General features: G+C 60.4%; 1 protein-coding gene across 5 annotated transcripts; it reads right to left on the bottom strand.

Moving 5' to 3' along the window:
* Positions 1-31: 31 nt before the first annotated feature.
* On the bottom strand, positions 32-27,142 carry CTNND1 (catenin delta 1). 5 transcript variants are annotated; one of them, XM_053980063.1, is made up of 20 exons: positions 27,041-27,132; positions 13,588-13,706; positions 12,532-12,845; positions 11,446-11,517; positions 11,043-11,201; positions 10,315-10,847; positions 6,853-7,316; positions 6,575-6,758; positions 6,210-6,327; positions 5,745-5,898; positions 5,338-5,355; positions 5,018-5,086; positions 4,233-4,360; positions 3,968-4,118; positions 3,545-3,737; positions 3,340-3,454; positions 2,724-2,811; positions 2,329-2,376; positions 2,114-2,211; positions 32-1,711 (listed from the first exon to the last, which is right to left on the bottom strand). In XM_053980063.1, the coding sequence occupies exons 3-20, from the start codon at positions 12,724-12,726 to the stop codon at positions 1,700-1,702; spliced, it is 2,799 nt and encodes a 932-aa protein (XP_053836038.1). In that variant the 5' UTR covers positions 12,727-12,845; positions 13,588-13,706; positions 27,041-27,132; the 3' UTR covers positions 32-1,699. The 5 variants fall into 5 exon arrangements, with proteins under 5 accessions (XP_053836038.1, XP_053836039.1, XP_053836037.1 ...); XM_053980064.1 differs by lacking the exon at positions 27,041-27,132 and having other exon boundaries at positions 32-1,708; positions 13,588-13,946; XM_053980062.1 differs by lacking the exon at positions 27,041-27,132 and having other exon boundaries at positions 13,588-13,945.
* Between the last annotated feature and the right edge of the window lie 841 nt (positions 27,143-27,983).

Genomic DNA, 27,983 nt, shown 5'->3' with positions numbered 1-27,983 from the left:
AAGCCAGAAACACCAAAGGGGCAGGCACACATCACACTTTAAAAACTTTATTTATATAAAAAAATCATTTTGTTTTAAAAGCGTTACAAGAGTGTGCACAGGAATCAGACAAGGAACGGCTTGGTGCTTCCCCCTCCCCACCTCCTTGGTCCCCCTTCCCACCAGGGCCAAGGAGGAGAGAAGGGGGACGCTGTTTTTTTGGTTCATTTGGAATTAAAAATTAAAAAAGGAATTAGTGTTTTACATATTTAAAGGAAAAGAGAAGAGTTAGACCCCAGAACAAAACCCAACCGAGCTGAGGTGGGGCTGGAAGCAGGGCAGGCCCAGCCAGAGCTGGGGGGGGAACTGGGGCAGGAGCAAGGCACCAGCTCTGCCCCTGCCACCTCCCCGTGCCCTGAGAGCCCACCGTAGGGGGAGCCCCGGGCTGGGAGGGCTCCTGCTCCAGTTTGCAGCCTCCTACAGAGGCTTCCAGTTGCACAGGGAGCCCCAAGGCCCCCCAGAAGATCACAGCACATGGATGTGCCCCAGCACCACAGCTAAGAGGAGGAGGAGGAGGAGGAGGAGGAGGAGGAGGAGCACATCCCAACTCCCGTGGCAGCCCAAGCCAGGATGCAGATGAGCACCCCCCAGCCTCTCAGCGAGGGCAGGGGGGTTGAGTTTCCCCCAAAATAGGCTCCCAGCCCCACTGCAGACAGGTAAGGCTCCCAGCGGGGAAGGGAAGAGCTCAGCCCTGCCGGAAGCCCAGGAAACTCCCCTTTCCCAGGGAAGCAGCCGGACAGTACGATTCAAAGAGCTATTTCACAGTGGCAAAAGAAAGGCACGTGTCAAGATAAAGTCAGCGGGGCAGCGCTGAGGGATCCGGCTCCAGGTGCCCGGCACAGCGCACCCCGAGCCGCTTGCTCTCCCCAAAACCCTGACCCATCTCCTCCCTCCACGAGGACCCTGGCCCACAGCCCAGCACTGACCTCCTTCCTCACAGAAGGATCCTTCTCACACAGGCACTGGGTCAGAGCTAGGGCCCCATCCAGACCCCTCTGCAGGATCCAGAACTGGATCTCCCTTCCCATGCCCCCAAAGCCTCATCTAGAGCAAAGCAAGAGACATTATTGCTGGTTTTCCTTCCCCTGGCCCCCGTGCCTCCAGCCCCTGGACTCTGGTCCTGCAGCCCTCAGGGAGGAGGGATGCTCCTGTTGTCCCCATGGCGCTGGTTGAAGAGTGATCCCACACGAAAAAATATATCCTATAGGCAACAAAACCAAACCAAAAACAAGGCGGCGGCAAGTGAGGTCCCAGTCCCTGTCCCTGCAAGACACCTCAGAGCAGGGGGAAGGCGTGGGAGAGAAGGCAGCTCCTGGTCAAGGCAGAGATCCGAGTCCTTGTGCAGCATCCACGCCGGCTGATCCGGCAGAGTCAGGCAGGAAGGTTTTACTCTCAGGAGGAAGGAGGTGGTGGAGGACAGGAGGAGTTCTCAGTGGTGGTGTCCCAGAACAGGGAGGTGCAGCGGCCCAGAGGAGACCGAGTGGCCCGGGCTGCCCTGGGGACCCGGCCCAGGCATTTGGCTGGGTGGTTGGCACAGAAGAGTCCAGCAAAATTCCAACAATAAGACAAGGTAAAAGTCGGTCCATTCCACCATGAAGAGTTATATATTTATATATATAATATATTATCAACCCAAATGGAGCAGAGGCAGGGAGGCCAACTAGATCTTCTGCTGTGGAGAGAGAGAGGGACAGGTGTTAAGGCTGGAACAGGAGTGAGGGCGGAGGCAGGATCACAGCACCAGTGATTGCAGCAGCAGCGATTGGAGCAGGATTTGGCTGGCCAAGCACCCCTAAGAGCACAGCAGGATCTGTCACCACTGTCAGATTGGGCAGGACACCGTGGGACATACCGACATGGGGGAGGGCACAGCAACATCTTCCTCCACCTCCTCTACCTCAGGCTGCATCTCCTGCCCCTCCTCCTGCTGCAGACACATGCGGTTAGTAGGGGCCATGGCTTGGGGGGGTGTTAGTTGTGGGAGCCCAGCTCTCCTCTCCTCTGCCAGTCAGGACAGTGATGTGGCATTTCCTGCACCCATCCCACTGTTCCCCAGTTAAAGAGAGCTGCTCACCATCAACGGCGCTGCCTTCACCGGCTCCATCTCTCCAAGGTCACCGGATCGGTCCAGCGTCCTGCTGTGGTCCCTCTCGTTGAGTGTGGAATAGTTGTCTGGAGCAGGAGAGGGGACAGTCAGTCGTGTCACCTCCATGGGAGGCTGCACCACCCCCGCAGGAGATGTGAACTCTGCCCTGCTCCCCACATACTCAGAGGGAGTCCCTCTCCTACCTGGTCCCATGTTGCTCATCTGGATCTCTTCCCGGGAGGATTTCTTGTCTGCAAGCACGGGAGAGCACATCAGGAACAGTTCCTGCAGCCAGGAGCCGCAGAGGAACTGCTCCCTGCCCCAGCTGGGGGAACCCAGGCCCAGCTGCAGCTCTGTGACCCCAAGGACACCACAGGACCTAGAGTGCCAGCCCCAAGAAGCCATCTAAGGCCCAAAGCGATGGCCCTGATGGCCAGAAAAGCCACCCAAAGCTCATACTAATGGTCCTGTGTGAGCAGCTGTGGCTGCCAGGGAGGCCAAAGCTAAAGAGGAAGGAAGAGGACAAACACCAGCTGCCCTGAGTACCCACAAGGCAGAGGGATGATGGCAGGCACAGGTGCTGAAGGCAAGCACATACCTGTTTTTTGGTTCCTGTCGATGAGAGGCAAGGTGCTGTCATCAAAGGAGTTGCCTCCCTGGGTCCGAGAGGCATTGCTCAGGTTCACCTACAGCAACAGTGACCACTCAAATCCTGGGCCCAGAGGTTCCTTCCTCATCAGCACATTCCAGCCCTCCAGCAGCAGCACAAACCCAGGAACCCCCCCACAGCTCTTGAGTAAAGGGCCCAAAGTAACTCAGAAGGTGCTGAAGCCCCCACTGCACCCGCATCAGAAAGGGGGGGCCTGCCTGGACCGGGGCAGTGCCTGGCCCTCCAGCAGCAAGGGCAGTCCCTGCTTTTAGGAAGGAAACTGAGCCTGGGAGAACCCTGTTCTTCAACACTGCCACAGCGGCACTTAGTGTGACAAAATTCCTGTCTCATGCTCATGTGGGACATAGGGCATGACACCTTACAGTGTTCCTAGCAGAGACTTCCTGCTGGCCATTGGCTGAAAAACAGCACAGGGACAACCTTTGTGCCCAGTGCCACCAGCAGGCCCAGAGCTGCAAGCCAGTACTGCCAAGCTCCAGGAACACCCTTCTCCCTGCTGCAGGACCCCACCTACCACCCTGGCCACCACAGGGCATCCCCACACCTGGAAATCCGACTTCTTCCAGCCTTCCTTCTCAAGGGGTTTCCGCAGCTCCTTATAGCCCCAGACTGTCTGCAAGACGAGAGCAGCTGCCCGGACTTCTCTCTCTGAGCGGTTCCTAGAAAGAGGTGAAGGAAGAGATGTTTGGAAACCTGGAGAAAGTGAAGGCCCTCTCCACCCCTGGAATCATCCTTTGAGCAGAGCCTACCCAGATTTGTTGATCAGCACAAGCTTCTCAATCCCCTGCGTTTCCCGGAGCTTTTTGGCCGCCTCGAGGTTGTCCACGATCACTTCATTGATAGTGTTGAGGATTGACACCACTGTGTCCTCAGAGAGGTTTTTGGCAGGGGTCTGCTGGCCTCCAGGCAGGTTCTTCACTAGGTTGGGGATGGCATGTTTGCCTAGAAAGGAAAAAGAGCTGGGCCTGAGCAAGCAGGGAACAGGACTGAAGGGAAAACCACTGACAGGTGACACGTTTTGCTCTCCCTCTCTGTGGAGCTCAGCACTCTTTGCTCCGGGTGAGGGCAGAGGCTGGGCTGATGCTCTCCCCACACACTTCCCCAGGAGCCAAGAGGAGGAGGAGGAAGCTCCTGCCTAGCCTGTGTGGATATAGGGAGCGTGCCGTCCTCACCGATCAGCTCCTTGTTGCGCAGGTCCACGGCCAGGTTGCGCAGGGCCCCGGATGCCGCTTTCACCACGCGCTCGCTGTCGTGGGTCAGGAGGTCGGCGATGGCGGAGAGCCCCTTCTCCTGGCGCAGGGCTGAGCGGATGTACCGGCCATACTGCGGGGAGGCACAGGGCCACGGCGTCACCCGGGGCTGTCACTGCTGCCAGCCCCACGGGTGGTGCTCCCGGCTCCCCTGCCCTGTCACACCGCCAGCTCCGTGGGCACTCACCGTCCAGCTGCCAGCGCACAGGTTCTGGATGGCTCCTGCGGAAGCCTCCAGGATGGCTGGAGTCTTGCTTTCCTTCAGGAGGGAGATGTATATCCGCACCACTTCTGGCTGGAAGAGGAGCTCGTAGCCTGCCAGGAGGACATGGGTAGGAAGGATGTATCCAAGGGCTCTGCTAGTGTCTGCCTAATCCAAAGGGGCACTGCTGGGTAGATGAATCTGGAGGCTTCTAGCCAGGCTCCCAAGGGGGTGAGATTCTTTGCACAGAGAGGGCCAGGCTGCCCCAGGGTACCAGAAACCCCAGCCACTGCTTGGTCAGAGGCTGTGATTCACATGCAGTGAGACACTTGTCCCCAGAGGCTTCTGGGAATGACCCTTCCTCATTCTCATGGCTGCAGAACAATTTAAGATAGAGATTTTAGCTTTAAACCATGCCTGTTCTTCATGCCCAGGAGTGAAGAGCAGGCAAGAGGGCAACTGTACTGGCAAATCTGAGACCACCACAGAGGGCTGTGTCACTGTGCTGTCCCTCAGCCCCTGGGGCAGTATTTCCCTCAGAAGCCTGTCCTAAGGCAGCACTGACCTCATCCATGCACAAGATCCTCACAACTACTGGCAGAACTCATATTTTAACAGGGCCTTGGCATTCCTGCTCCAAACCCAACTTCTGCCCATTGGAGAGGCTCACTTCAATGGGAAACAGCTCCTCTCGCTCACTAGTCTCCCAGGCTGCTGTAGCAAAAGCTGCCCTGACACCCAAGCCCTGCATAATCACTCAAGGAGCATACCTTTGGCTGGAGTTGTTCTTTTGGGAAAATCCACTGTGTCGGCACCAGGGTCTTCTGGGAGCTTTTTACCTTCAAAGGGCAAGTGGAGAGGCGTGAGACTCCTCCTCTCCCCACCGGCCTCAGCCCAACAGCTCTTTGCCACTTGCAGGAACAAGCCCAGAGGCGAGCTGAAGCCAAGCGACCAGCATGTCACAGGAAGGGACATGGGGGGCATTAGCCACACTGCAGGCAGAATGTGCCCAGCTGGGGAGGGGGGCAAAGAGAGCTGGAGAAAGCACCCAATTAAACCATGGAAAAAGTAAAACCAAGAGCGCACTCACCTCTGGAGAACCACTCGTCTATTGGTGAGGCGGAGAGAAGGACAGGAGAGAGGGGAGGCAGGAGGAGAGAAGTGCCAACAGCGTCATGGGGCAGATCATTTGGCAAGAAAGCAAAGGGAAGGGGAAGGGGCAACACAGGAGAAAAGGGAAGGCGTAGAATTAGTGGACATGTTTCCGTCACCATCCCGCCACCACAGACACCCACCACAGCTTGTGTCAAACGCTTTGGGCAAGCCAAGCAACAGCTCCCACAGCAAGAGAAGCAGGGACCACTGTGCCTCCAGAGAAAGCTGCCCTTCAGGCTTCACATGAGATGCCTGAGTAGGAGCACAAAGACCACCCAGACCACCCTCAACACTTGGCTCTGTTCCCCTCCCTCCCTTCCCTGCTGCTGCTGGCACACGAACCTTTGCCCTTCTTGGCCCCGAAGCAGCTGGCATTGTGGGGCCCAGCGTTGTTGGCAGGGACAAGGGGCGTCTCCTGGTAGCGCTCGGCGTGGGGGATTTCACGGTGGACTTGGTAGGACAGGTTCCTCAGCAGGCACACACAGTTCTCCACCAGCTGGGGAGAGAATCAGAGTGTCTGACTCAGAGACAGGGTCTCTGAGTACTCCAGGTTTGTGAGCGAGGGCCTGGCCCAGCCTTCAGCTTAAAGCTCAAGGAAAATTCAAGCCAAGACCTTATCCAGGCTGATCCGGAAGCCCTGAATCAGGTGACAGTGGTGTGGGGATGAGTGACACAATCGGGCCCCTGTTGGAGGGCCAACATTCCAACCCAAACTGCAGGCTGAGTGCCAGACACCTCCTGGTCCAAGAGCGCCAGGTGCACCCCACGCAGGCTCTCCCTTTTCCAACACCAGTCCTGCTGTGGTACCTTGCTGTCCGAGTCCTTCTGGCCAATCTCAGACTGCATGATGTAGATCAGGGCGTCCACCAACCCGTCACATTCCCGCAGCTTCCGACGGGCCTCGCTCCGCTCAGAGCTCACATTCCTGGCAGGCAGGAGAGAACCCTCAGGGGAGAAACAGCTGAGGGACAGCCCACACCCCGCACAGCTCAAGAGAGAAAACAGCTCCCGTAGCTCCCCCCACTGAGGGCAAATGCATCCAAACTCAAGGCCTGCACCACCAGCAGCTGTCTTATGAGAGCAGCTGCTCCACAGTCCTCTGGAAGTGCCAGGAACAGCCCAGAAGGAGTGTTGCAGCCCAAACCCAGGCCAGTGCTCTGCCCGATCCATACCTAAGGCAGCCAGCGGTGTTGGTGAGCACCGATTCCCACTCTATATGGCGGGGTTTGGAATCCTCGTTGGGCTCCCGCTCCCAGCCGGAGCGGGGAATGACCACCTCATCGGTCAGGGCATGTAGTGCGTGATCCACGATGGCCATCTTGATGGAGTCGTGCGAGGACAGGTTCCACAGCGTCCCTGCAATGCCACAAGTGGAAGGTGAGCACTTGGCCCCTGACCACAGACCCCCCACCCAGGGGCCAGCCTGTCCTGCTCTCCCTGGAGGCACTACCTGTGATGACCTCGGTGAGGTCCATGTCGTGGGCCTTGCGCAGCAGGCGCACCAGCGCGGGCACGCCGTCGCAGTTCTTGATGGCGATCTTGTTATCCTGGTCCTTGCCGAAGGAGATGTTCTTGAGAGCTCCACAGGCGCCGTAGTGCACCTCCTTCTTGGGGTGATCCAGCAGCCCCACGAGCACGGGGATGCCCTTCAGCCGGCGCACCTCCGTCTTCACCTTGTCGTTGCGGTAGCACAGGTGCTGCAGGTAGGCGGCTGCGTTGGACTTGACGGCGTCCAGCCGGAAGCTCAGCATGGCTATGACCTCTGGCAGCTCCGGCTGGCGCCAGTTCCCCGGGGCCGGGCCGCCTTTCCGCAGGCTGTCCAGGCTGGCCAGGCTGCCCCGCTCGTGCTGGGCCAGCGGGGCCCAGTAGTACCGGTCGGGGGCCACTTCATCCACCAGCATGTCTTCATAACTCCTAGGAGAGAGGGGAGAGGGCATCTGAGCACAATCCTGGACCTGGGGGAGGCAGTGCCCCTTCCAGCCCACCAGAAGGGATGGAGCTGGATCTTGGTCCCTGCAGAAACAGGACCAGCCCTGGGGAACAGGCAAGAGCCAGCCCCACAGGTAAGGTGTGCTGCTGCCCTGGGGACAGGCCGAGTTGGGCACCAAGAGCCACACAGGCTCCAGGGATCAACCTCGTGGCTCCCAGGGCAGGCCCAGGGAAGAGCCGTGGTCCCAGACCCCTGCCCTGGCCAGGAACAGTTCATCCATGGACTGGCAGCACTGGGAGTGAGCCCAAACAAGCACATAGAAGATTAAAGTGTAACTACTGTCCTGCATGCCAAACATTTCACACCCCCAGAACATACACCTCTCAAATCCCAGATTCTCCCATTTTTGCAGTCACTAGCACTATAACACTTCCCCTGCCCCCCCCCCCCCCCCACCCCCAGGCAGAGGAATGCAGTAGATTTCCAGCAGAAAGGGATGGGAGGGGACAGCTCGGTCGTCCCTGCTGTGCAAGGGCACTGAGGACATTCAAGCAAGACCCAAGGACAGGCTTGTACCTCCATTCCAGCTCACACCTGCTCCCGGAGCTGCTCAGCCACCTCCAGAGCTCCTGGATCAGGCACAGGCAGCTCCTGCCCCTGAGTATCCTGACAAGGATGGTGGCAAGGTCCTGCTGCTGCCATCACTTCCCTTCCTACAACCTCTGGTACAGGACTTGCCCCAGCCACCAGCTTTAGAGCCACTTCCACAGTCACACAAGCCCCAGGCACTGTGGCACTGCCGTGGTGTGGTGGCAGGCTGCCAGGCTGGCTTCCAGCAGGTCCCAGTGGGGACATGACCCATGCCTGGCTGCTCAGAGGTGCCGAGGAGCAGCAGCACGAGGCTGGAGCAAGACACAGCCACCGACACTTTCCAACACAGCTGGCACCTGATCCCACACCCGTGCCAAGACTCGCGCTCCCCAAAAGGGAGCTCCCGTCCCACCCTGGTGCTGGATCCCACCTCCCGTGGTGCCGGATCCCCTCCAGGTAAGATGGGGCTGGCAGGGAACAGGAAGGACCCCCTTCCCTCCAGAGAGAGAGCTCTGACAAGAGCCCCAGAGCAGGGGCTGGAGCTCTCCGCAGCCGGCGGCAGCCGGCACGCACAGCGTCCCGCAGCTTGAGGCGCTCCTTTGGCTCCGCGTGCCTGGCAAGCTGCCTCCCCGAAGGAAGTCGTTAACAGCCAGGCTCCTGCTCAAGACAAACATCTCTGAGGCGGGGGACGCTGCTCTCCCTGTTCCCATTCCTGTGAGCTGGGCAGCCAGTGTGGACAGTAACTGAGAAGGTGGGGGACAAGCCAAGTTCAACAGCACATGGATTCCACAGATTGCTGTGATCTTTATCGCTCTGCCCGGGGAGAGGGAGAGCTGGCTCAGGGGCCCACCAATCCATCTTTTGTACCCTGAGCCATTCCTGCAACTCCAAGAGAGCTGACCTTCTCCCTCTAGGTGACCCACATTCCCCAGTCTCCCACCTGGCTGCAGCTCTTGCACTTGACTCCTGTAACCCCCTTCCACCAGGATGTGGGGGAGCTGGAGCACAGACACCTTCCTGCACAGCAGAGAAGGCTCATAGTCTTAAAGGCCACCCAGGACACAGCCCAGGGAAAGTACACAAGACAGAGTCTCTGTCTGGATAAGCAGCCAGGGGTTGGACACACTTGTGTCACCCCTTCTGCCCAAAATGCTCCCTGAGGTACCAGACCTGATGGCCATGTGCTCAAAACTGCCAACACTGGTTTGTCCTGGGCTGCCCAAGGAGGGAGAAGCCTGGAGCAGCCCTGCCTGCCCTCCTCCAGCTGGCACAAGCTGCACAAAGCAAGGAGGCCGAGCAAATCCGTCTGGGTGAGCAACTGCCCCAACTGGTTCACCACAGCCCAGAAGCACTTGTGCTGGCACCAGCCACAAGGACAGACAAGGCTGCTCCTTCAGTCCCTCCGGCAGCCAGGAGCTACCGTGGATTTATAGCATGCACCTGGATCGGGCAGATCTCCACAGGGGCTGGCAAGAGCCTCCCCCAGGTCTCTCCCTGTTGCCTCTGTTTTATGTCCCAGAATCTTAGGCCACCTGTGCTGAGCCTTACCTGTCTGCCTGGGCCCACTGTGGGGCACTCAGGAGGTGCTGGCACAGTCCCTTCTCCATCTCCAGGACTCTGTCTCAGCCCCTTGCTCCACTGCTACCTTACCACCCTCAGAGCCATCCCCCAGCACCTGCCCAAAGCCCTGCTGACAGCCCAGCCAGAAGCAAAGCAGGAAGCAGCACTTGTGCAGGGACAGCTGGCACAAGAGACTAACGGGCAGGAGTCATGGCCTCAGGCAGGTGACATCCTGAGTGCCTGGCAGGGCAGGAAAGACCACCAGGACCCTGCTCTGCCCTCTGAGGGCAGCGTAGCCCAGCAAGCTGGAGGAGCCGCCATCACCACAGACACACAAGGGGGAGAAGCTGCTGCTGCCAAACAGGTTGAGCAGCTTCTCCTGCCCTGCCCTGCAGCAGGGTCGGGCTGTGCAGGAACGAGCTCCTGGCTGAGCCCTGCTCACCCCAGCCTGGGCTAAGCTCCCCTTCCCAGGGCTGCTCTTGGCTCAGGGAGAGCACAATCATGGAACTGCAGCTGCTCCCAACACACAATCCCACACAGGCACCGATCCCAGAGGGATATGCCACACTGGGGCACAGCCCTGGTGGTACAGAGGGAAGGGCCTGGAGCTACATCCAGCTGCCCACTGGAACTCCTGGCTAGAGGACAACCGGCTCAATTAGCACCCAGGTTTAACCACCAATTAAGCAGACAATTAGAAGCGGATGCAAGTTTTCTCCTGTGTGAGCCACATGTGACTCAGCTCACAGTGTTGTGTCCATGGTCCTCCCTCCTCCAAGGATGGTGAAGTTCAAGGAACCCCAGAGCACCCCAGAGACTCCTGCAACGTACCTGAGCCGTCGCCGAGCATCAGATGGGGTGCCCGCCCTCCTGGCCGTGCCATAGTCAGACATGAGCCCGTAGTCCACATCTTCGAAGCCCACACTGCGCTGGTCATCCTCCAGGCCGTAGGGTTCGGGGTGGAAATGGTTGAGGTCCATGTTGCTGCCCCCAACACGCACCTGGGGCTGGGGGCCGTAGATGTCCTGGCGGCTGGGGGCCCGGTAGGTGTCCATGGAGGGGCGGTAGCGCTCGTCGATGCGGGTGACGCGGGACAGGCTGCCGTAGCTGTGGTCGCTGCCCGGGTACCCGTCCTCGTAGGGGCGGCCGTAGCCGTCGGGGTAGTGGTAGTTGCGAGGGAGGGTGGCCGTGCCCGCCTGGCCCAGGTAGCTGCCGGGGCCCCCGTTGCCGTTCTTGCGGAAGTTCCTGTCCATGGTCTGGACGTAGTTGCTGGTGACGGGGGACGTTTCCAAAGGCAGCCCATCAGGCCCCACCGGCACCTGCTGCACTGTCCGGGTGGTCACAGTCTTCACCACTTTCTTCACCTGGAAGAGGTGACAGACGTGCAGGGCATGCTCACATCAGGAACCCCACCATGTCCCTGCGTTCCCGGATTCCCCTTCCAGCCCAGCATTTTACTTCAGGTACGTTTCACGCCCTGTTTCAGCTCATGGCAGAGCACCCAGCCACCAGGGTCCCTCACCATGCCCTGTCCCTCCATGATGTCCCCAGGCCCGTACCGTGGTCTCTGTACGCCGAGTTGTCCCATCATCTGATGTCTCCACAGACACGACCGACATGGCACCTTCTGGGTCCTCCTCCATGGTGTACGTCTCCTCCACGATCTGGCCCGGGTCCTGCATCCTGGGGATTGTGCTGTACAAGAGGTGGCTGTGGTCCTGAGGGGAGAAAGCAACAGGAGTCAGGCCCTGTCACCAATCTGTGCCTTCCTGGTGTCAGCTGGTTGAGAGATCTTCACTGGGAGCCCTGATACCGTTTGGAAGAAGGAACCTTTGAGCCAGGGTGGCCACAAGAGGAGCCCAAATCACCCTCTCCCAGTCGGAATGGGGACACTGGGGCACTGTCCTTCACCCTCCCACAGCAAGCAGGCTGCCCATAGCCAGAGGGCTGAGCTCCCCCTACCTGTGGCCCGTTGAGCTTCAGATCTGAATATTTCTGCCTTTCCAGGTCAGCATCGCCCAGGAAACGTCCGTTCTGAAACACAGCAGGGCAGCAGGCCCATTACTACACTCATTTCCCACGTACCCATCCTCACTTCCCTGCAGGGCCCTGAGCAGCCCATCTCATGCACCTGACAGAGTCACCCACCATGCACCCCACGGGAGCCCCCAGCAGAGGAACAACCCCCTCAGGGGTCTGTGCCACATGCAGCAAATCTCCTCTAGGTCAGCCTGGGCAAGAGTCAGAGGAGACACCACGACACCCCAGCTCTCCCACACACTCCAGATGGAATGGCCACGACCCTTCCCTGCTCCCTGGCAGGGCTCTGGACACCTTCCACATCTGACACAGGAGTCACCAGTGACCCCAGAGGCCCCCCCCAGGCCTGAGAGAACCGCACGGTGGCCGACCACAGGGTGCTGCTGTTTGACGCTTGAACTCTTCCTCTGTCCACCCTGCTCTGCCTCACAGATCCCTCCTGGGACCACCACCTTCCACAGACAGAAAGGCACCTGGCTCCTGCACACCACCATGCACCAGCCCTCCGAGCAGCCCTCTCCAAGACTGAGCCTGAGAAAGTTGAGGAGGCGCCTCAAGTCAAGGCAGATGAAACCACATTTCCAGCCCAGTAGAGAAGATCTCTCCCAGCCCTGGTTTGGCCATGTGGGGACAGAGAGACTCCAGGGATCTGCCCTTTGTCACACACAGAGGGAGACACACACCCCAACCTCAGCATTTCAGCTGCCCTCCAAGCAGCTGAGCAGGATGGGGAGCAGAGATGCCCTGGAACTGAGCACAGCCAACCTCTGACCTTCCCAAAACCAGAGCAGAGCCGACCTGGCAGCAAGACCCTCCAGACTGGCACCTCCTCTCCTGAAGCCTGTCTGCCAAGGGAGGTCTGCACGCCCCCAGACCGACTCCAGTACACCAGTGCCACAAGAACAGCCGGGCCCTCCTCCACCTCCCGTATCCAAGGAGGGCTGAGGGGAGGCAGCTCCGGGGGCTCCAGGAGCCTGTGCACACCCCTCTGCCAAGGGGGTGTTTTACCTGGTGCCGCCGGGTGAGCGTGCCGTTGGCCAAGCCCGGGCCGGCGTCCTGTGGTGAGACCCGGACTCGCTCCAGCTGGGCTGAGACATGGCGCCGTTCCTCCTCCAGGGCCCGGGTCAGCTTCTCGAACTGTGCCTCCTGCTCCTTGACAGAGGCAAGGATGCTGGCGGTCGACTCCACTTCCGAGTCGTCCATGGGTGACGGGTGCCCAGGGTGGGCAGGGCGGGGGGCACGGGGAGGCACAAGCAGAGGCGGCTTGGTGTCAAGGTGAGGGTGGGAAAAATGAGCCAGAAGGGCAGGAGCCCCTCTCTTCACTGCGCATGATTTTGGGGGAGGAAAGGAGGAGAGAAGAGCGGTCAGAAGAGACTGATTTCATTAAGACAGATTTTCAGAACAGGAAAAAAATATTCTTATGGCATTAACACCCGTTCCCACCCATCACCAGAGAGCTGGCAAGAGGGTCCTGGAGCAGGACTCAGATGCAAACTGCCCCAGCATTAAAGCTTGGAAAAGTGGCACTGTAGGAATGGAAGGTGCCCCCAGCACAGCAAACAGCTGGGGCTGAGCCAGGTTCAGAAGAGCTGCTGTGGGCTGAGGGAAAACCTCATGGGCAAGGAAAAGCTGGGGCCAGACAGTGCAGGAGGGGAGGGCATGTCCCTGGGGTGGGGCAAGGGACACTCCTGAAGAATAAGAAGTGACCCACATCCTACTGCTTCCTCCAGGGAAGGGCGGAGGGAGAGAGCCATGCCACTTATCTGCTCCCTCCTCCCTAGTACGGTAACAGATGGGGAGGCAGCCCTGGCTCCACAGCTCCTTCCTAGCCAGGAAAGAGGATGGAATGAGTATTTTAGGGGGATCACATGAGCCCCTCTGACTGCTGCCAAAACTCACCACCCTCCAGGTACCCACCAGGGCTCTCCCTCCAAGGGTCCTCAGCCCACAGACCTAGGAATGGGCTTCAGCCTGGACCCCTCCAACACCCCCGCCCAAAGGAGAACAGCAAGTGAGCCACAATCAACATTTTGGTACAGAAAGGCAATATTCTTCCATACAGACCTGTCAGAGGAGGAAGCTCAGGTTTGATTGGCAAAGGCACGGGACAGCCAGGTCTAGACGCAGAGAGTCATGGGAGAAACAGCCCAGCCACCACAGTGAGGAAGCAGGAGAGAAGAGAGCTGCAGGGACAGCGGGAGCAGGTCAAAATCACACACAAGAAGCGCTAAACAGGAGGTAGGGTGGGCATGGAACTGGGAAACGGGCGCCTCTGTCCCACCCCCTCCCCTCTGAGGGATGGGTCTGGAAGGGCCGGTGGGGTGACAAACGTGGTGCTGCTCCCACAGCAGCCCCCCAAGCTCCACGGAGACTCCAGCAGCCCTGACTGTTCCCACCGACGGGAGAAACGGCAGAGGCGGAGAGGAGCGGCCAGGACTCAGCCTCCACCCCTCCCGCACAGCCCGGCCGAGTCCCTGCAAGCCCGAGAGGTTTTCCCAAAGCTGTGCAGTCATGGCAGGCATGTGGGGACTCGCTCGAGCCGGGCAGGCAGCACAGAGGCTGCTTTCCCACGGTCTCCAACAGCGGCTCTGCCCACTCCACTCCCCGGTGCCACCGCCCCAGAGGGCCGATAAGGACGACCCGGGGCTGAGAGCTCGCACAGACAGCATCCCTGCTCCCACCACCTCCTGCAGCCCCTCCAGACCCATCCTGCAGCACGTGGTGCTGCACAGCTGCTCAGTAAAGTCTTCTGATCTGTCAAACCCCTCCCCACTCCTCCTGTGGCTCTGCTCCCCAAAGCCTCCCTCTGGTACAGGCACGTGTCAGCCATGGTGGCACCGCCACAACGGAGCCCAGCCATGCAGGGTGGATGTTTTCCAAGTGCTTTGGAGGGCGCCCACAGCATGTTCCACCATCTGGTCACTGCCACTCTGTCATCTGCCTTCATCAATAAAAAAACCCAGTTGCTATACTCGTGCCCATGTGGTGCCCCACAGAAGGAGCCGTGGCACACCCACTCCAGGGAGAACGCAGCCCACCACCCTCCGGAGCCCGAGCAAGCTTTTGGAGGCTCCTAGACATGACTCCTGGCTCATGCATGCAGCTTTCCACCCCTCCCACCTTGCAACAGGTACTCCCTGAGGTTTCTCCAACAGATTGGCTCCCCGAGCCTTGTATGGAAATGCAGGGATGGCTCTGACCCTTGCTGCTCCCCTGCCCTGTGGATTTGCAGGATTCTCCAAAGGAGAGGGTTGGTGCCTCCCAGAACAGTGCTGATACATCCCAACTCTCATCTGTGAGTAACACTCCCTGTCTCTGGTGGGCTGCCACCCACTTTAAGCAAGGGCACTGATCTCCAGCCTTTCCAGGACTCCCTGATGGAAGGGGAGCAGATCCTTGCCACATTCCAGTGTTGTCCAGCAGGACACAGAGCAGTCCTACCACCCCAGACACCCTATGCAACTGTAGCATCCAAAATCCCAGCCAGCACTCCCCCTGGCTTGTTGGGATTTGTTTCCAGAGTAGTATTTCAGCAAACCCTTTAAAAGAGAGGAACTGCAGAGAAGCGATCCTCCACAACATGGCCTTGTCAAAGCAGCTGTGCTCCCTGGCCAGCCCTCAAATGTCCCAATGCAGAAAAGGCAGATTTTTAGGGCACAGGAGGGAAGAGGCAGCTCCCTGAGTGCAAGGAGAGACCTGGCTGGTGTGGTCTTATGAAGAGGATCATGCCTGCAGCAAATGCAGACTAGCAGGGTCTGGATCTGTGGGAAGCATGGACAGGAGATACAGGAGCCCCAGAAGATTCCCTTGGTCCCAACATGGCTGCCAGGCAGGGCCCACACAGCCCACAGGGACACCCCAGCCCCAAATCCCCACCTCTGCACGTTCCCTGGGAATGGGGCTGGGACACATGGACACTAACAATGAAACTTGCAGGGCTGTTAGGGCCTCAGATAAGGGGCCAGAGCAGCTGTGAGGCTGTTTCCTTCCCGTCCCTTCCACAGGGAGTAAACACAACAGCGGGGGAAGGAACAGGACAGGACCCGCACCCTCCAGCTCCAGTGGATGCTCAAGGAGGGGCCACGTGAGGGTCTCCCAGCAGGATGAGGCCGTGTTAAACAGAGAGACTCAGCGCTGCACTGCCTACACAGTTGTCATTCCTGCCCTGAGCACTGGACACAGCTCCATGATGGGCAAGAAGTGCCAGCAGAATGGGGTCTCTCCCAGTTTTCCTCCACCACCAGGACAGACCAGATCCCTCTGCCCTGGTTCCAGCCATTGTCTTCATTGATCTGGGATTAAAGATGTAATTACAGAGAGGCAGTGCCAGGTCCAGAGAGGTCAGCAAGAGCTGTCTCCTCAGACACAGCCAGCACCATCCCGGCTGGAGCACAGCCATTCCCTGGGCTTGGCACACAAACCCCACACTTGGCCCTACACCCCCCAGCTGTGAGGAACTTGCCCCACATTCAGGGATAGGGCCCCTTGACACATCCCAATGCCATGTGGGGCACTCAGTGGCCATCTCTGGAATGAGACAGGGAGGGCAGGAAGGGGAGAGCCTCAGCTCTGCATTCTGCTCCCTCCAGCCAGTGAGCTACTCGTGACAGTGCAAAGCCAAGTACACAGAAACCCGCAAGGGTGAAATTCCAGGGATCGCTTTGCACCCATTCTCCTCCTCCTCCCTCCCAGCCTCTGAAGATCCAACTACAGAGCATTCTTCCAGAGCCAGACCCTGACCGGCTCTGAGGATGGCTCATGAAAGGCTTTTCATCATGAGAGAGGCACTTGCTGACACACCCGTTACTTAAAAACCCCAGCAAGCCAAAAATATTTCAGCTGGCTCAGTTCAGGGCAAACCAAAAAGCCTAAGGACAAAGCACACCCTGAGCAGCTTCACCCCAGGAGCAGAATCCTCTCTGTCCCCCCAGCAATCGGGGGACCCCAGGAAACAATGTAACGACCCAGGAAGTTTCACATCTAAATCCCCCTGGCCTTATCTCCCAACTCCCTGGCACCAACCTCACCCTGCGCTGTGCCCACAGGTCCCAAAGCCAGAGCGGGTCCACTGGAGAGATGTCACAGAGCCTGGGGAGCAGAGCCCCCTTGCTGGCCAGGAAGCAGCTGCCAGCCCACCTGTGTGCATGGAACTTCCCCACCACAATCTTCCCATCTGGGTAAAGGCTTGGATACAGTCAGACAGGCATCCCAAACCCTGAGCCCTCCACAGCTCTTCTGCTGCAGCCAGCTGTGACACGGCAGGTTCTTCCAAAACCTCTCACCCCAGCTTCTCCAGCAGAAGTGCCTTCCCACAGAATAAATCCTTTGCCTGGAAAAATAAATTTCCAGGGCCAAACCACAGACATACCCACCTAGAGTTCACCTGCACCCTCCTCTGCCAGAGGATGGAGTCCAGGCCTTGAAGGCTCCCGACCAGGAGTGTTTCTCTGGAGTCTGCCACAGAAAGATTAACCTCGGGGCCCAGACTGAGCCAGCCCATGGGGAATTGTACTCCACAGGCCAGGGAAAATGTACAGATCTGGGAGATAAGACTCAGGCTGGAGGCTTGACAGGCAGCACCGCTGCAGCACAGGGGATCTCAGGCACTGTCCTCTACGTGGATTCTTCCAACAACCTGCTCCAGCCCAGAGTCCCTGGAGAGCTGTCACCCAAAGGTCTTGGGATCCCTGGGGCTAAGGCTGCTGCCTCAGCATGGAACACTTTGGGCAAAGTCCAACCCAAGCACCTACAAAGTCAGAATCTCCTCTGCCACATCATCCCCGCCCCAGCACCCTGCTAAGGGACACACCAGGTGCACACTCCCATTGCCCTGCTGCCACCAGGGAGGGGGAAGAGAGCTGCATCAGCTCTGTCTGCCACGTCCCAGCCCTTCCCACAGCTTCACTGCTTGTTTGTGAACCCCAGACACCTGTCCAGCAGATGGCAAGGTTTGTCACCACGGCCAGACACCCTTGGCAGCCCCCCACACCATGAAGCATGAGAAAAGCCCTTCTCCAGCTCTAGAGTCAGGATGGAGACAGTCCCTCATCCAGGCTGGCTGAGCCCCTGTGGGGCTCCTGGGCCAGACCCACCTGCCAGGCTGACAAAGAGGGATGTACTTCCTGAGGAATTCTGCAACACAGTCCCCAACTCCACTCTAGTAACTGGCCTTTCTCTCTCAGCCCGAGGGCCTGAGGAGAGCCAGCTGGCTGCCCACTCTCTGAAAGCTCTCAGCACCAGATCCCATCCGAGAGAGAGAGAGGAATTCTCCTGGTTCCAGCTGCCTATCATGATGCACTTAGGAAAAACAGAAACTCCATCAATAATTCAAGCCTGCAATTGTCCGAGTGCTTGCAGTGCACTTGCTCTGCACAGGCTTACAGCCCTGCTAATTCACCACAGGCTTCTGATCAGTCTCAATTACCTGAAAAATAAATGAGCCAGCATCCTTGGCATCTTTCCCCATGCCAAGCACAGGGTCCAGGCTCACACATCAACCCTTAGACCTCAGCCTGGCTGAAGCAGCAGGGCATGGGAGGGAAGACCACAGGCCCAGGCTCACCTGGCTCCTGTGTCCAGCTCAGAACACCCATGGCCCTCAGGCCATGGTGGGAAGCAGGACAGCTGATGGTGGGCAGTAGATCCCATGTCCCTGTGCAGGTGAAGGAGAGTTTTGGCTGTTTTTCTCCCAACCCCAGAGGCAGGAAGGTGCCCACAGCCATCACTTCAGAGGAGCCCACGCTTGAGGGACCCCTGCCCAGGCTGACACATCTTTGCGGCCAGGTTGTGTGAGGCCCCTTGCTCCCACTCTCCAGCCTACCCTGGCCCTGCCAGAGCCTACATCAGGGGAGAGGTTTCCCCACCTCCTGCCCTGGGCTCCAGCTGCCTCCCTGGTCCCCAGGAGGGCTCTTCTGGTTGGCAGGTCACAGCTCACAGGGGACCTCGGGCAGGCTGGCAGGTGGCCAGGAAAAGGCTGCTCCGGCAGCAGGTTGGACACCGCCTTGGGCGCCTGCCTGCTCCGGCCCAGCCCCACCTTCCCCGGGGGGGAGCCGTGCCCCAGGTGCCGGTCACGGAGCCCGGCGGGTGAACACCCAGGAGCGGCGCCGCGGGCAGGGACAGGCAGGGAGCCACTCCTCCTCCGCCCTTCACACCCAACTGGTTGGACTGGCAGCGGGATCGCCACCTGGCCTACCTCACCTGCCGCCCCCAGTGCCAGGGATGATGGCCATGTAGCTGGGATGGGTTGGGAAAGCCTCCCTTAGCAGAGGGGAGTCACCTGGAGATGCAAGCCAGGCGCAGATCGCACCTTATAAGGGAGCGGGCCGGCAGCCAGGGAACAGGATGAGGAGGGAGCGATAAGGACAGGGTGGGGCTGGAGGGGAGGAAGCAGGAGCGTGGGTCGTTCCCTCAGCCAGGGCAGGGGGCCGAGAATGGAGATACCCATCGGGTCTGCAGGACGGGTCCGGACACAGCCGACAGTTGTGAAACACGGGCAATCCCCTGGGGATCTGTCCCTGGCTGCGCTGAGGTCACCGGACCGGTGCCACCCCAGCAGGGCGCACTCTGAGGCAGTAGAGCATGGAGCAGTGCAGGGTCGGCTGTGGAGAGCTGGGATTGTTCTGCTGGAATGCCAGCAATCCTGCGGCGGGGCAGCTGTCCCCCTAGGCATGCCGGGGGCCACTCGCCCCTCTCTGAGCACAGCCAGGACACAGCATGCCAGGAGCTCCTTCCCTCCAGGAGAGCTGCCGACCCTCTGCACCGGCTGGATGGAGCACCATGGCGAGAGGAAGGGAGATGAGCTTCCCTCGGCATTTGCAGGGAGGAGAGGGCCGCAGGAGGGCAGCCAGGCTGCTGGGCTCCAGGCAGAGACTCCATCCACCCGCAGCCCCCAAGCGGGACGGCCGCAGGGCTGGAGCCTTCCTGCCAGCCACATCCTGCTGCACCCCACTGCCCACGGACACCTCAGCAGCCCTGCTGCCACCGGGCACTGCTGCGAGGGTCCCCACCCTGGGGACAGTAGCAAGCAGGTCCCTGCCACCCCTCTGCACCAGCCCCACGGCTCACACCCCCAGGCCCAGGAGATTCACATGTCGGGAGCCCTGCAGCAGCACAAAGGCGGCTCTCTCCTCGCTGTGGGAATTCGCAGCTGAGCGCTCGGCAGGGACAAAGGGATTTCACAGGCACATCCCCAGCCGGCGGCCGGCCTCCCTCCCCCCGGCGTCCCCGCTTCCTGTCACAGTAGCACCAGACCTCGGGGGCGCAGCAGCAAACAAACACCCAGCGCCGGATTCTGGGAATGGGGCCAGAGCATTCCCGGGGCAGGCCACGCTCCGGCAAGCCAGCGGGCTCCTGCTTCACCCCAGCGGCTCCCGGGCAGGGGGAGGCAGCAGCCCCCGGCTCTGCCACCGCGGCCCGAGGTGAGCAGGTGAGTAGGAGGGACTGCAGGGCAGCCCCCTGCTCCACCCAAGGAACGGTGGCCACCTCGAAGGGGGACATGAGCTGTCCCCACGGCCACAAGGCTCAGTGGACGCTGGCGCTGAGCTGAAGGTCAACGCGGCCCCCCAGGCTCCAGCCACGCCAATGTCCCTGCCCTTCACCCGTCCCCCCACCCTCTGCTAGGCTCAACTTTCCCATTCAGCTGCCTCTCTCCCGCAGGGAAAACAAACACACCAGAGATAAGGGCCATATTGGCAGAGTCCAGGGAGCAAAGTCCCCTCGGTGAGACCTGAGGCTGCCTGCCCAAGCCGAGGGCACGGCAGATGGGGGAAACTGCTCTCTCTGCCTCCCCATCCCAGGGGCACATGAGCTACTCCAGAGCTCACAAGTGCTGCTGGCTGTGCCCAAGCAGAGAGGCAACAGTCTGGTGGGCAGCATTTCCAGCAGGAGTAGGGGCAGACTCCCTTCATCAGGCCACAGGCACAAGCACCTGAAGCTACCTGTGCCAGCCCAGCACCCAAACACATGGATTTGGGACCCTTCCCAGGCACAGAGCCTTTCCACAGCCCTCTTCCCAAGGAAGTCACTTGAGATCATTTCCTGTCCCGCACCTGCAGCCCCAGCCAGGTCCTGGCTTCCAGGCCCTGCTCCAACCAGTGGATAAAGGAGCAAGGCCTGGAAGCACAGGACTGGCACCAGCACAGGACCTGCACCACTGGGGACAGTCAGCACTATCTGCCTTTCCAGCAAGTCACCAAGGAACCGTGACCAGGAGTGGGGAGAAGGGTAGGAGAGACAGAGCCCCCAAGCCTTCCCAGCAACCCTACGTGGGGTCTTACCACGCAAAGGGTACCCAGGCACCCCTGAGACGGACAGGGCACCCTTCCCTCTTCCAGAAGAGACACCCTCCCCTCCCCACACTGAGCAAACAGGTGAAGTAGCATTTGGTGAGGGAGTGGCCAGGAGGGAATTGCCGAGATTAAGACAAGCCGGCCTGAGGGAGCGGCCCAGGAGTGGGACCCCCTGCCCCCCCTCGCCCCAGCCTGGACTCCCCGAGCAGGTAGGGCGGCCACGGGCTGAGTCAGAGCACAAACCACGCGGGGCTGGGCTGAACGCCCCGGCTCTGGCTCCGCTCGCTCGGCATGACCTCATCAGGTGCCCGGCTCTCTAATTGCACGCGTGCGTCTGCTGGAGATGGCTCCGAGGGCCCTGCCAAGAGCAGTAATGAATGGGTGAAGGAAAGCCACTGGAGAAGCATCAGGCAGGAGCCAGGGAGTGAATCACGGCTGAGGTGGGGAAAGGGGGTGCTGCAGCGGGGTGACAGCAAGTCCCCCAGAGCGCTCCAAGGCCCCACAAGGTGCACACGCAGGCTAGCAGGAGCCAGCGCTCACACAGAGCAGCAAGGGACAAACAGGACAGTGGGCCAGCAGGACTCCATCCTACCCAGCCCCCTGCTCAAACTGCTTGCACCCCCAACTCTCTCACTGAGAAGCACCTTCCCAGGCTCCTGTGCAAGCCAAAGGGAAGGAAACCTGTGCTTCCTAGTCAGACAGGAGATGACATCGTGGCTTCCCTTTCCTGCAAGTTTCTAAACACGACGTCCTGCCAAGGGCCACTCCCCACTGCCCCTGGTCTGCATGCAGACGATCTGGAACTCGGCTGGGAATGCCAGGCATGGGCACCACCACCAGCCCAGCCTCAGCCAGCTGTGCCAGCCAGGATGTCAGCATGGCTCACCCAGAAGACCAGATGCCTGGCCTTCCAGCTTGCTGGAAGCAGTCTGCCCCCAGGGAACACATCCGAGGGCTCTTCACCCATAGTGCTATCACATTCCTGTCCAGGGCTGGGAGCATCCTATGACGAGACGGTGGCAGATGTTTTCCAACCCCATGAGGCTCTGGCTGTGCCTGCCGTGCCCCAGAGATGGGTTGGTTACCTGTAGAGCTACAGCAGCACCAACACCACAACCCCAGCACAACATGTGCCCCCTAAGCCAGCTCTCCAGCCTCCCTCACACACCTCATCTCCTTGCCTGCACAACTCCCTCAGAGCTCCCTGACACTGCGGGGCCGCCAAGGCTCCTGAAGGCAGGACAGAGCACCCCTGGGAAGCCAGGAATGAGTCCTCTCAGAGCTCTCACTGCTGCCAGAGCTTTGCTCTGCAGGCCCATCCACCTGCCCTTCACTGGGCGGCTCCTCTTGCTGCCGAAAGGAGAATGGAGAAGGGAAGTGAGTGGTTTTCCAGCACAGCCAGCTGCTGGGGACAGACCCTGGGCAGAGATCAGGGGAGAGCAGGTGGCTCTGCTACACCAGTCTGTTCTGGAGGTAAAAGCAGGCAAAAAAGAGAAGAGAGAGTAAGGATGGCACAAAGCCAACCTGGAGAAGGCAGGCTCCCCACATCAGAGAGGATTTCTCCCAGAAACAACTTGGGCTTTCCACCTCCTCCCCCTCAGACCCCAGTGAGCAGGAGGGGGACAACATCTCTCCCCCTGAAGCAAGCCGGCCTGCCCGCAGCCAAGCCAAGCATGGCAAGCGGCAGCCTGCATGCAGCAACACGCTCGCAGGAATGTGTTACTCCACTGGGCAAGGGGCCTGCCAGCAGCATGCAAACACCCCCGGTGACCCACCCTTCCAGGTCGGAAAAACTCGTCTTTGCAGTTCCACACACTCCCTCCCACCCACAGCAGATACCCACATGCAGCCCAGCACCACCGCCTCCCCTTTCCGAGTGGGCCGGGACCGGGTCCGGGAGCACCGGGAAGCAGCTGAGCGAGCCAGAGGCTCTTCTCGGAACAGACCAGCCCCAGCGCCACACGAGATGGGGGTGAGAGGAAAAGGGATTGTCTGGGGACAGTGAGACGCCTTCCTCCTTCTGGATGGGCGGGAACCAGTTCCCCATATTCATCCAGTCCAAGGCCGTCCAACTTTCACACATGGAGCCACCTTGCTCCCTTCCCCCAGGTAATCACTCTCCTATGCAGGAGGTGCTTTCACAGTTGCAAAAGCTGTGTGAGATGAGGGGAGAAGAGAGAGCTGCCCTCCCATTGCCCACTCCTGCACGCTCTGGCTGCTTTCTCCCCATGCCTGGTGCCCACAGCCCAGCCCTCGGGGACCCAGCAGTGGCAGGTACAGCTCAGGTGTGCCCAGGAGGGCCAGTGAACTTTGAGCAGCATTTGTTGTGACCAGGGCCAACGCCCAGAGGAACAGGAGCAGTCAGGGCCAGGATGGAGGTACGGAAACAGCTCCTGCCCTCACACCCAGGAGCCCAGCACACTGCAGCCACCAACCCCAGCCCATCCAGGGGCACCTCATACAAGTCCTGGTGCTGCAGATGTTTCCAGAACACCACCACCCTGGTCAGGCTATGGGAGAGCTCTTCCCAGGGCTTGGCCCTTACCCCAATTTGCCTGGACCCTTCCCTGTTTGTGCTGGAAAGCTAGGCACACCTGGACAAGCACCCCACCAAGACTGGTACCACAGCAGAAATTCCCTGTCCCATCAGCACAAACATCTGGGCACAGACCTGGTAAAATCAAACATGGGGTAAGCCTGGCTCAGGTCCTCAGGCCTGCACTGGCACAAAAGCATTCTTGCACTGGGTAAGAGTTCTGCAGTGCAAAGTCACCATGCACCTGCAGCATGAGGTTAGGGACACTGGCACAAGTTCCTGGGCACCCACCACTCCTGTCAGCACATCTCCCTCAAGGCAGCAGGAGCCAGCATGGAGGGCTGGGCAGCAGGGACCAGTTGTTCCCACCTCAGTCCAAGGTCCATACTTGAACGTATGGCAGATGTCCCAGTGCCAACCTCCAACCAGCAGCTGCTCTGGGCTGGGAAGAGTAGACAACAGCAAAGGTGACGGGCACCCTGGTTAAGGGTTGGCCCATCCTGGCACCACGCCTGGCAGCTTGTGCTCTTTAGTCACTGGTTTGCCCCCACACCCAGCAGAGCCAACTCATCTCACCCCTCCTTGCACAGGCCATCACAAGGAAGCAGTATTTCTCACAGGGAAAAGTTGCTTCCTCCACAGGCAAAGGCAAACAGGAGGATCACACTGCACCCACTGCCATCCCAAAGCCCCCCAACAGGCTGAAGGCACAAGGGAACACAACAGAGCACATTAATCCAGAGGTCAGGCCCCACATGCAGCAGTCACCAGACAGGGCAGAGGGACAGACAGGCACTCCTGTGCCAAACCAACACCAGGAGGCTTCCTGGAGGGAAGGAAGGTGGATTAGCAACAAGCACAAGACAGGCAGGAGCTGGACAGACTCATCAGCCTGCTGCTGGGGGTTTCCAGCACAAGAACTGGCTCTAAGAAACCATTTCCTCCCCCAAACAGCCTCCTCAGATGACATAAAGCAAAGAGAAGGTTGTGGCCACCTCAGAGAACTCGAGGACTTTGGTTGAGAGCCTGTAAATCCAACCCCTTTCTGACAGCCTAGCGCTGAGGCACATTCCTGAACTCTGTGCCAGAGGACAACCTCCTCCGCTGGCCAAGCCCTGTGTCACACACAGAGGAGTGCCTGAATTGCCCAGGTTCGGGTTTTGTCATCACATCCAGGCAACACCTGTTGTCTTCTATTGACCCAAACGAGCTCTGGGTTCCGCTTCTCCCTGTCAGCGAGGCAGGGACAGGACACAGCCACAGTGCTGCAGAGACATGAGTGCTCAGAGCCAGGAGAGCTCTGTACTTCCCTGGAGACAGCATCACCACAGTCTTGGGAAAGGGCTCTGTCCTTGCCAGCAGTAAATGAGAGACAGTTTTGAGGGGTTGTTGGGAAGGGACACCAAGAGCTTTACCCAGCACTTTCCCCCTAAGGCCACAGACACTGGTAAGCTATTTTGAGAAGCCAACAGCCTTCCAGGCATGATCCAAGCCACACTATTATTTTCTGGGTGTCCTAAAGCCACCTCCACTGCAGATACAATGGGCCAAGGTCTTATCTTGGTGCCAGAGGCTGGAGGAGGGAAGAGCTGAGAGGCAATCCAGGGACAGACGCTGGCTCCGTGGTCTGGGCTGGACCATTCATCTGACTCGCAGCCCATCTTTAGGGAAGGGATGGCCTCAAGGGCTCCTCAACCACAACGATCAGGCCCTGACCTCGGCGTCGGAAGGGAGGAGGCTCAGCCCTCCGTGGCAGCCCAGGCAAGCCTGCATGCTCCACTGAGCGAGCGCTTTCATCCTCCCACCGCTTCCAGGAAGGTTCTGCACAAGATTCCAGCAACGCTGCACACGGCAAAGGACAGTCATCTGCACGCTCAAGAGTCCAGCCAAACTCAGCCAAGTGGAAGAGCAGATCCTTAAAAACTGCCTTTATGCTGTTGACAGAGCATGAGCAAACACCAGCAGGTAAAGAACCTGCCTCAAGAAAGCCCTGGGAGCAGGATGGAGCAGACAAGGTAACTCTGGGGAAGACAACTAACAATTTTCCTGCCTATGCTCTTGCCACTGACCTGGTGGACATGGCCCCAGCTCCATTGGCAGGAGCCCCAACAGAGGCAGGAGCCTGGGAGTCACCAGCCAGCTGCTGACCCCACCTTGCTACATCCAGGAGAGAGGGCATGGAAGTTGAAACTTCAAACAGAAGCTGTGAGCATGGCTTATAGGATCCCAGCACGCCTGCAAAGCTGAGGACAAGCTCAATTCTCCACACCAAACACCTGGACAATCAAGTCCAAAAGCATCTGTGCAGCGCAGGGAGGGCATCAGTGAAATTACAGGTAGCAGCAGTTCAATACCATCACAAGGCTCCATGTGACTAGATGCTCCTCTCTGGCTCACCAGGAGCTGGACAGAAGCCTGTGTGCCATAACCCTGGGAGAGGAGCCTCCAGCTCCAGCTGGTCACAGGACAGCCCAGGCCACCCAGATAACGCCCTGTGAGCCCCATCGTCACTGGCTCCCTGGAAGGGCAAGGGCACCGAGCCCTTAGAAAGAGAGGGAGGCACTCCAGGAGGTCCACTCCTCTCTCCAAGAATCAGAGGAAGCTTTGTTGTCCAGGCTCCCTCGCCCAAAGCCCAGGGCCATAACGGAGGTGCCCCACCTCTGTTCTGCCAGCCCGCGGGTGCCTCGCAGATGTCAGCATCCCTCATGACTGAGAGGCACCCAAACTTTCTCACCCCAAACAAAGTCTCCTCTCTGCAACGTTCCGAGGAGGCATAGGAATGCCCACCATGCAGGGAAAGCGATGCCGGGGACGGTCACCGGAGAAGGCACGACGAGCGCTGGACAGGGGGGAGGCAGCCGGGCTGTCGCTAAATGACAGTGTGGCCAAGGCAGACTCAGAACGAACCGGCGGCTGAGCAGACCCCCGATGCCGGCTCCAGCACCGTCCTGCCTCCTCGGGAAGCGTTTCGGAGTCGCTTGTGAGCTCGGGTGGACGGGCCTGTCGGGCTGTTTTGAAGCTCGGAGCGATTCCATTAGGAGGAGCCGTAGCCCCACCCGCGCACTTGACCCCCCCGGGCACACCGGCCCCTTCCCCGGCAGAACAAAGGCGCAGGCGAACGACACACCGGGCGAGGAGCCCCTGCGCAGACCGGCAGAGCCGAACTGGGCGGCCGGACGCAGAGTCGGAGAGCCGGACCGTGCCTCGGCCGAGACCCCGCGGAGGGACCCAGCCCCGATCCTCTCCCGAGGGCGGGGGGGGCCCGGCGGTGCCGGCCGCGGGAAGCTGGCACACGGGCCGCCTTTGTTCCGGGCAGGGCGAGCGGCGGCGGCCCCGGGCGGGGAGCGGGGCGGCCGCCCGGCCCAGCCGCCTTTGTGTCGCTCCCCGCGGGCTCCCGGGCGCCGCCAGCGCCCCCGCCAGGGCCGGGCCCCTCCGCCCCACCGGTCCCGCGGGGCGCGGCCGCGCCTGGCACAGGTTCCCGGGCAGGACGGGACTCCCGGAGCCCGGTACCGACCGGCCCCGGCAGGAGAGCGCGGCCAAGCCCCGATCCGGCCCCGCCGGGCGAGGACCGGCCCGTCCCGCCCCGCCGCCGCCGCGGGGGCGTGCGGCGCCCGGCAGGCGCCGGCCCGCACCGGCTCTGCTCCCTCCCCTCTGCCCCCTGAGCGGCGGCACAGACGCCGCGGTCGGGACTCACCGTGGCCGGGCTCCTCGGCGGACGGGCGAGGGGGGGCGGTCCCGCCCCGCGGCGGCGGCGGCACGGCCGCCCGGCCCGCTCCGCTCCGCGGGTCCCGCCGCGGCGGCGAGGCGAGAAGCGAGGCGGGCACCCGGTGCGGCGGCGGCGCGGGTCAGGCCGAGTCCCGCGGGGCGGTGTGTGCGGAGCGCGGGGTCGGTCGGGTCCCGCCGTGCGCCCGCGCCGCTCCCGCACCTAAAATGGAAGTTGGTCCGGCGGGCGGGGCGGGGCGGGCGCGGGGCCGCCCCCGGCGTCAGCAGCCGCGACAAGGACGGGCGGGACCGGGGCGGGGCGGCTGTCCCGGTGGGGTCTGGCCCGAAGGTGGTGTGTTCTCCGCGTGCTCCATCCCGGTGGGATGTGCCCCAGCGGTGCATGTTCTCCAAACCGGGGTCTACCCTCAGATGGGCTCCACCTCGGGGCCATGGCGCCCGGGAGCAGACCAGCTCCTCCTCAAGGTCCGGGTCTGCCCCGGCATGGTGCGGCAAGGGGCTCTCTGGGACACCCCCGGAGTAGAGCCTCCACCGGCCGGTCCCTCTGGAGCGGCGGGAAAGCAGGTTACCCTGTCCAGGGTGGAACTTACCCAGAAGCAAGATTCCCTTGCAGGATGGGCTGCACGACTCCCCGGGAGGTTACCCCGTTCCCTCTGCCTCTAGGGAGCAGGTGCTGGTGGGACTCCAGCCACAGCTCATCCTTTGTGGTGGAGGGGTTCCCCTTCTCGGGGAGGCAAGGAAGTAACGCCGGGCCAGCCCCATCGGGTATTCCGGGCTGCTCACCTGGGAGAAGTCCAGGTCCCACGAAGGTGACAGTTTTCCGCCTTGTCCCTGGTCAGGCACCCGGGAGAACCCTGCCTGCTCCTGACTGCCAAACTCTCGGTGAGATAATGATAGAGGAAAAGAGCTGGGGACTG

Source organism: Vidua macroura, chromosome 6, assembly GCF_024509145.1.
Source record: "Vidua macroura isolate BioBank_ID:100142 chromosome 6, ASM2450914v1, whole genome shotgun sequence".
Lineage (NCBI taxonomy): Eukaryota > Metazoa > Chordata > Aves > Passeriformes > Viduidae > Vidua > Vidua macroura.
The sequence above is the reverse complement of the archived record's forward strand: the minus strand, read 5'-3'. Positions and strand labels throughout refer to the sequence as shown.

What these genes read in the sequence shown, in the direction of transcription:
- CTNND1 (XM_053980063.1), bottom strand. Translation starts at nt 12,726, where the DNA reads ATGGACGACTCGGAAGTGGAGTCGACCGCCAGCATCCTTGCCTCTGTC. An exon ending in TGAAGCTCAACGGGCCACAG is followed by an intron (nt 11,202 to 11,445) that starts GTAGGGGGAGCT and finishes TTCTCCCCTCAG; the next exon opens with GACCACAGCCACCTCTTGTA. An exon ending in TGTGCGCTGGCAGCTGGACG is followed by an intron (nt 4,119 to 4,232) that starts GTGAGTGCCCAC and finishes GCCTCCCCGCAG; the next exon opens with TATGGCCGGTACATCCGCTC.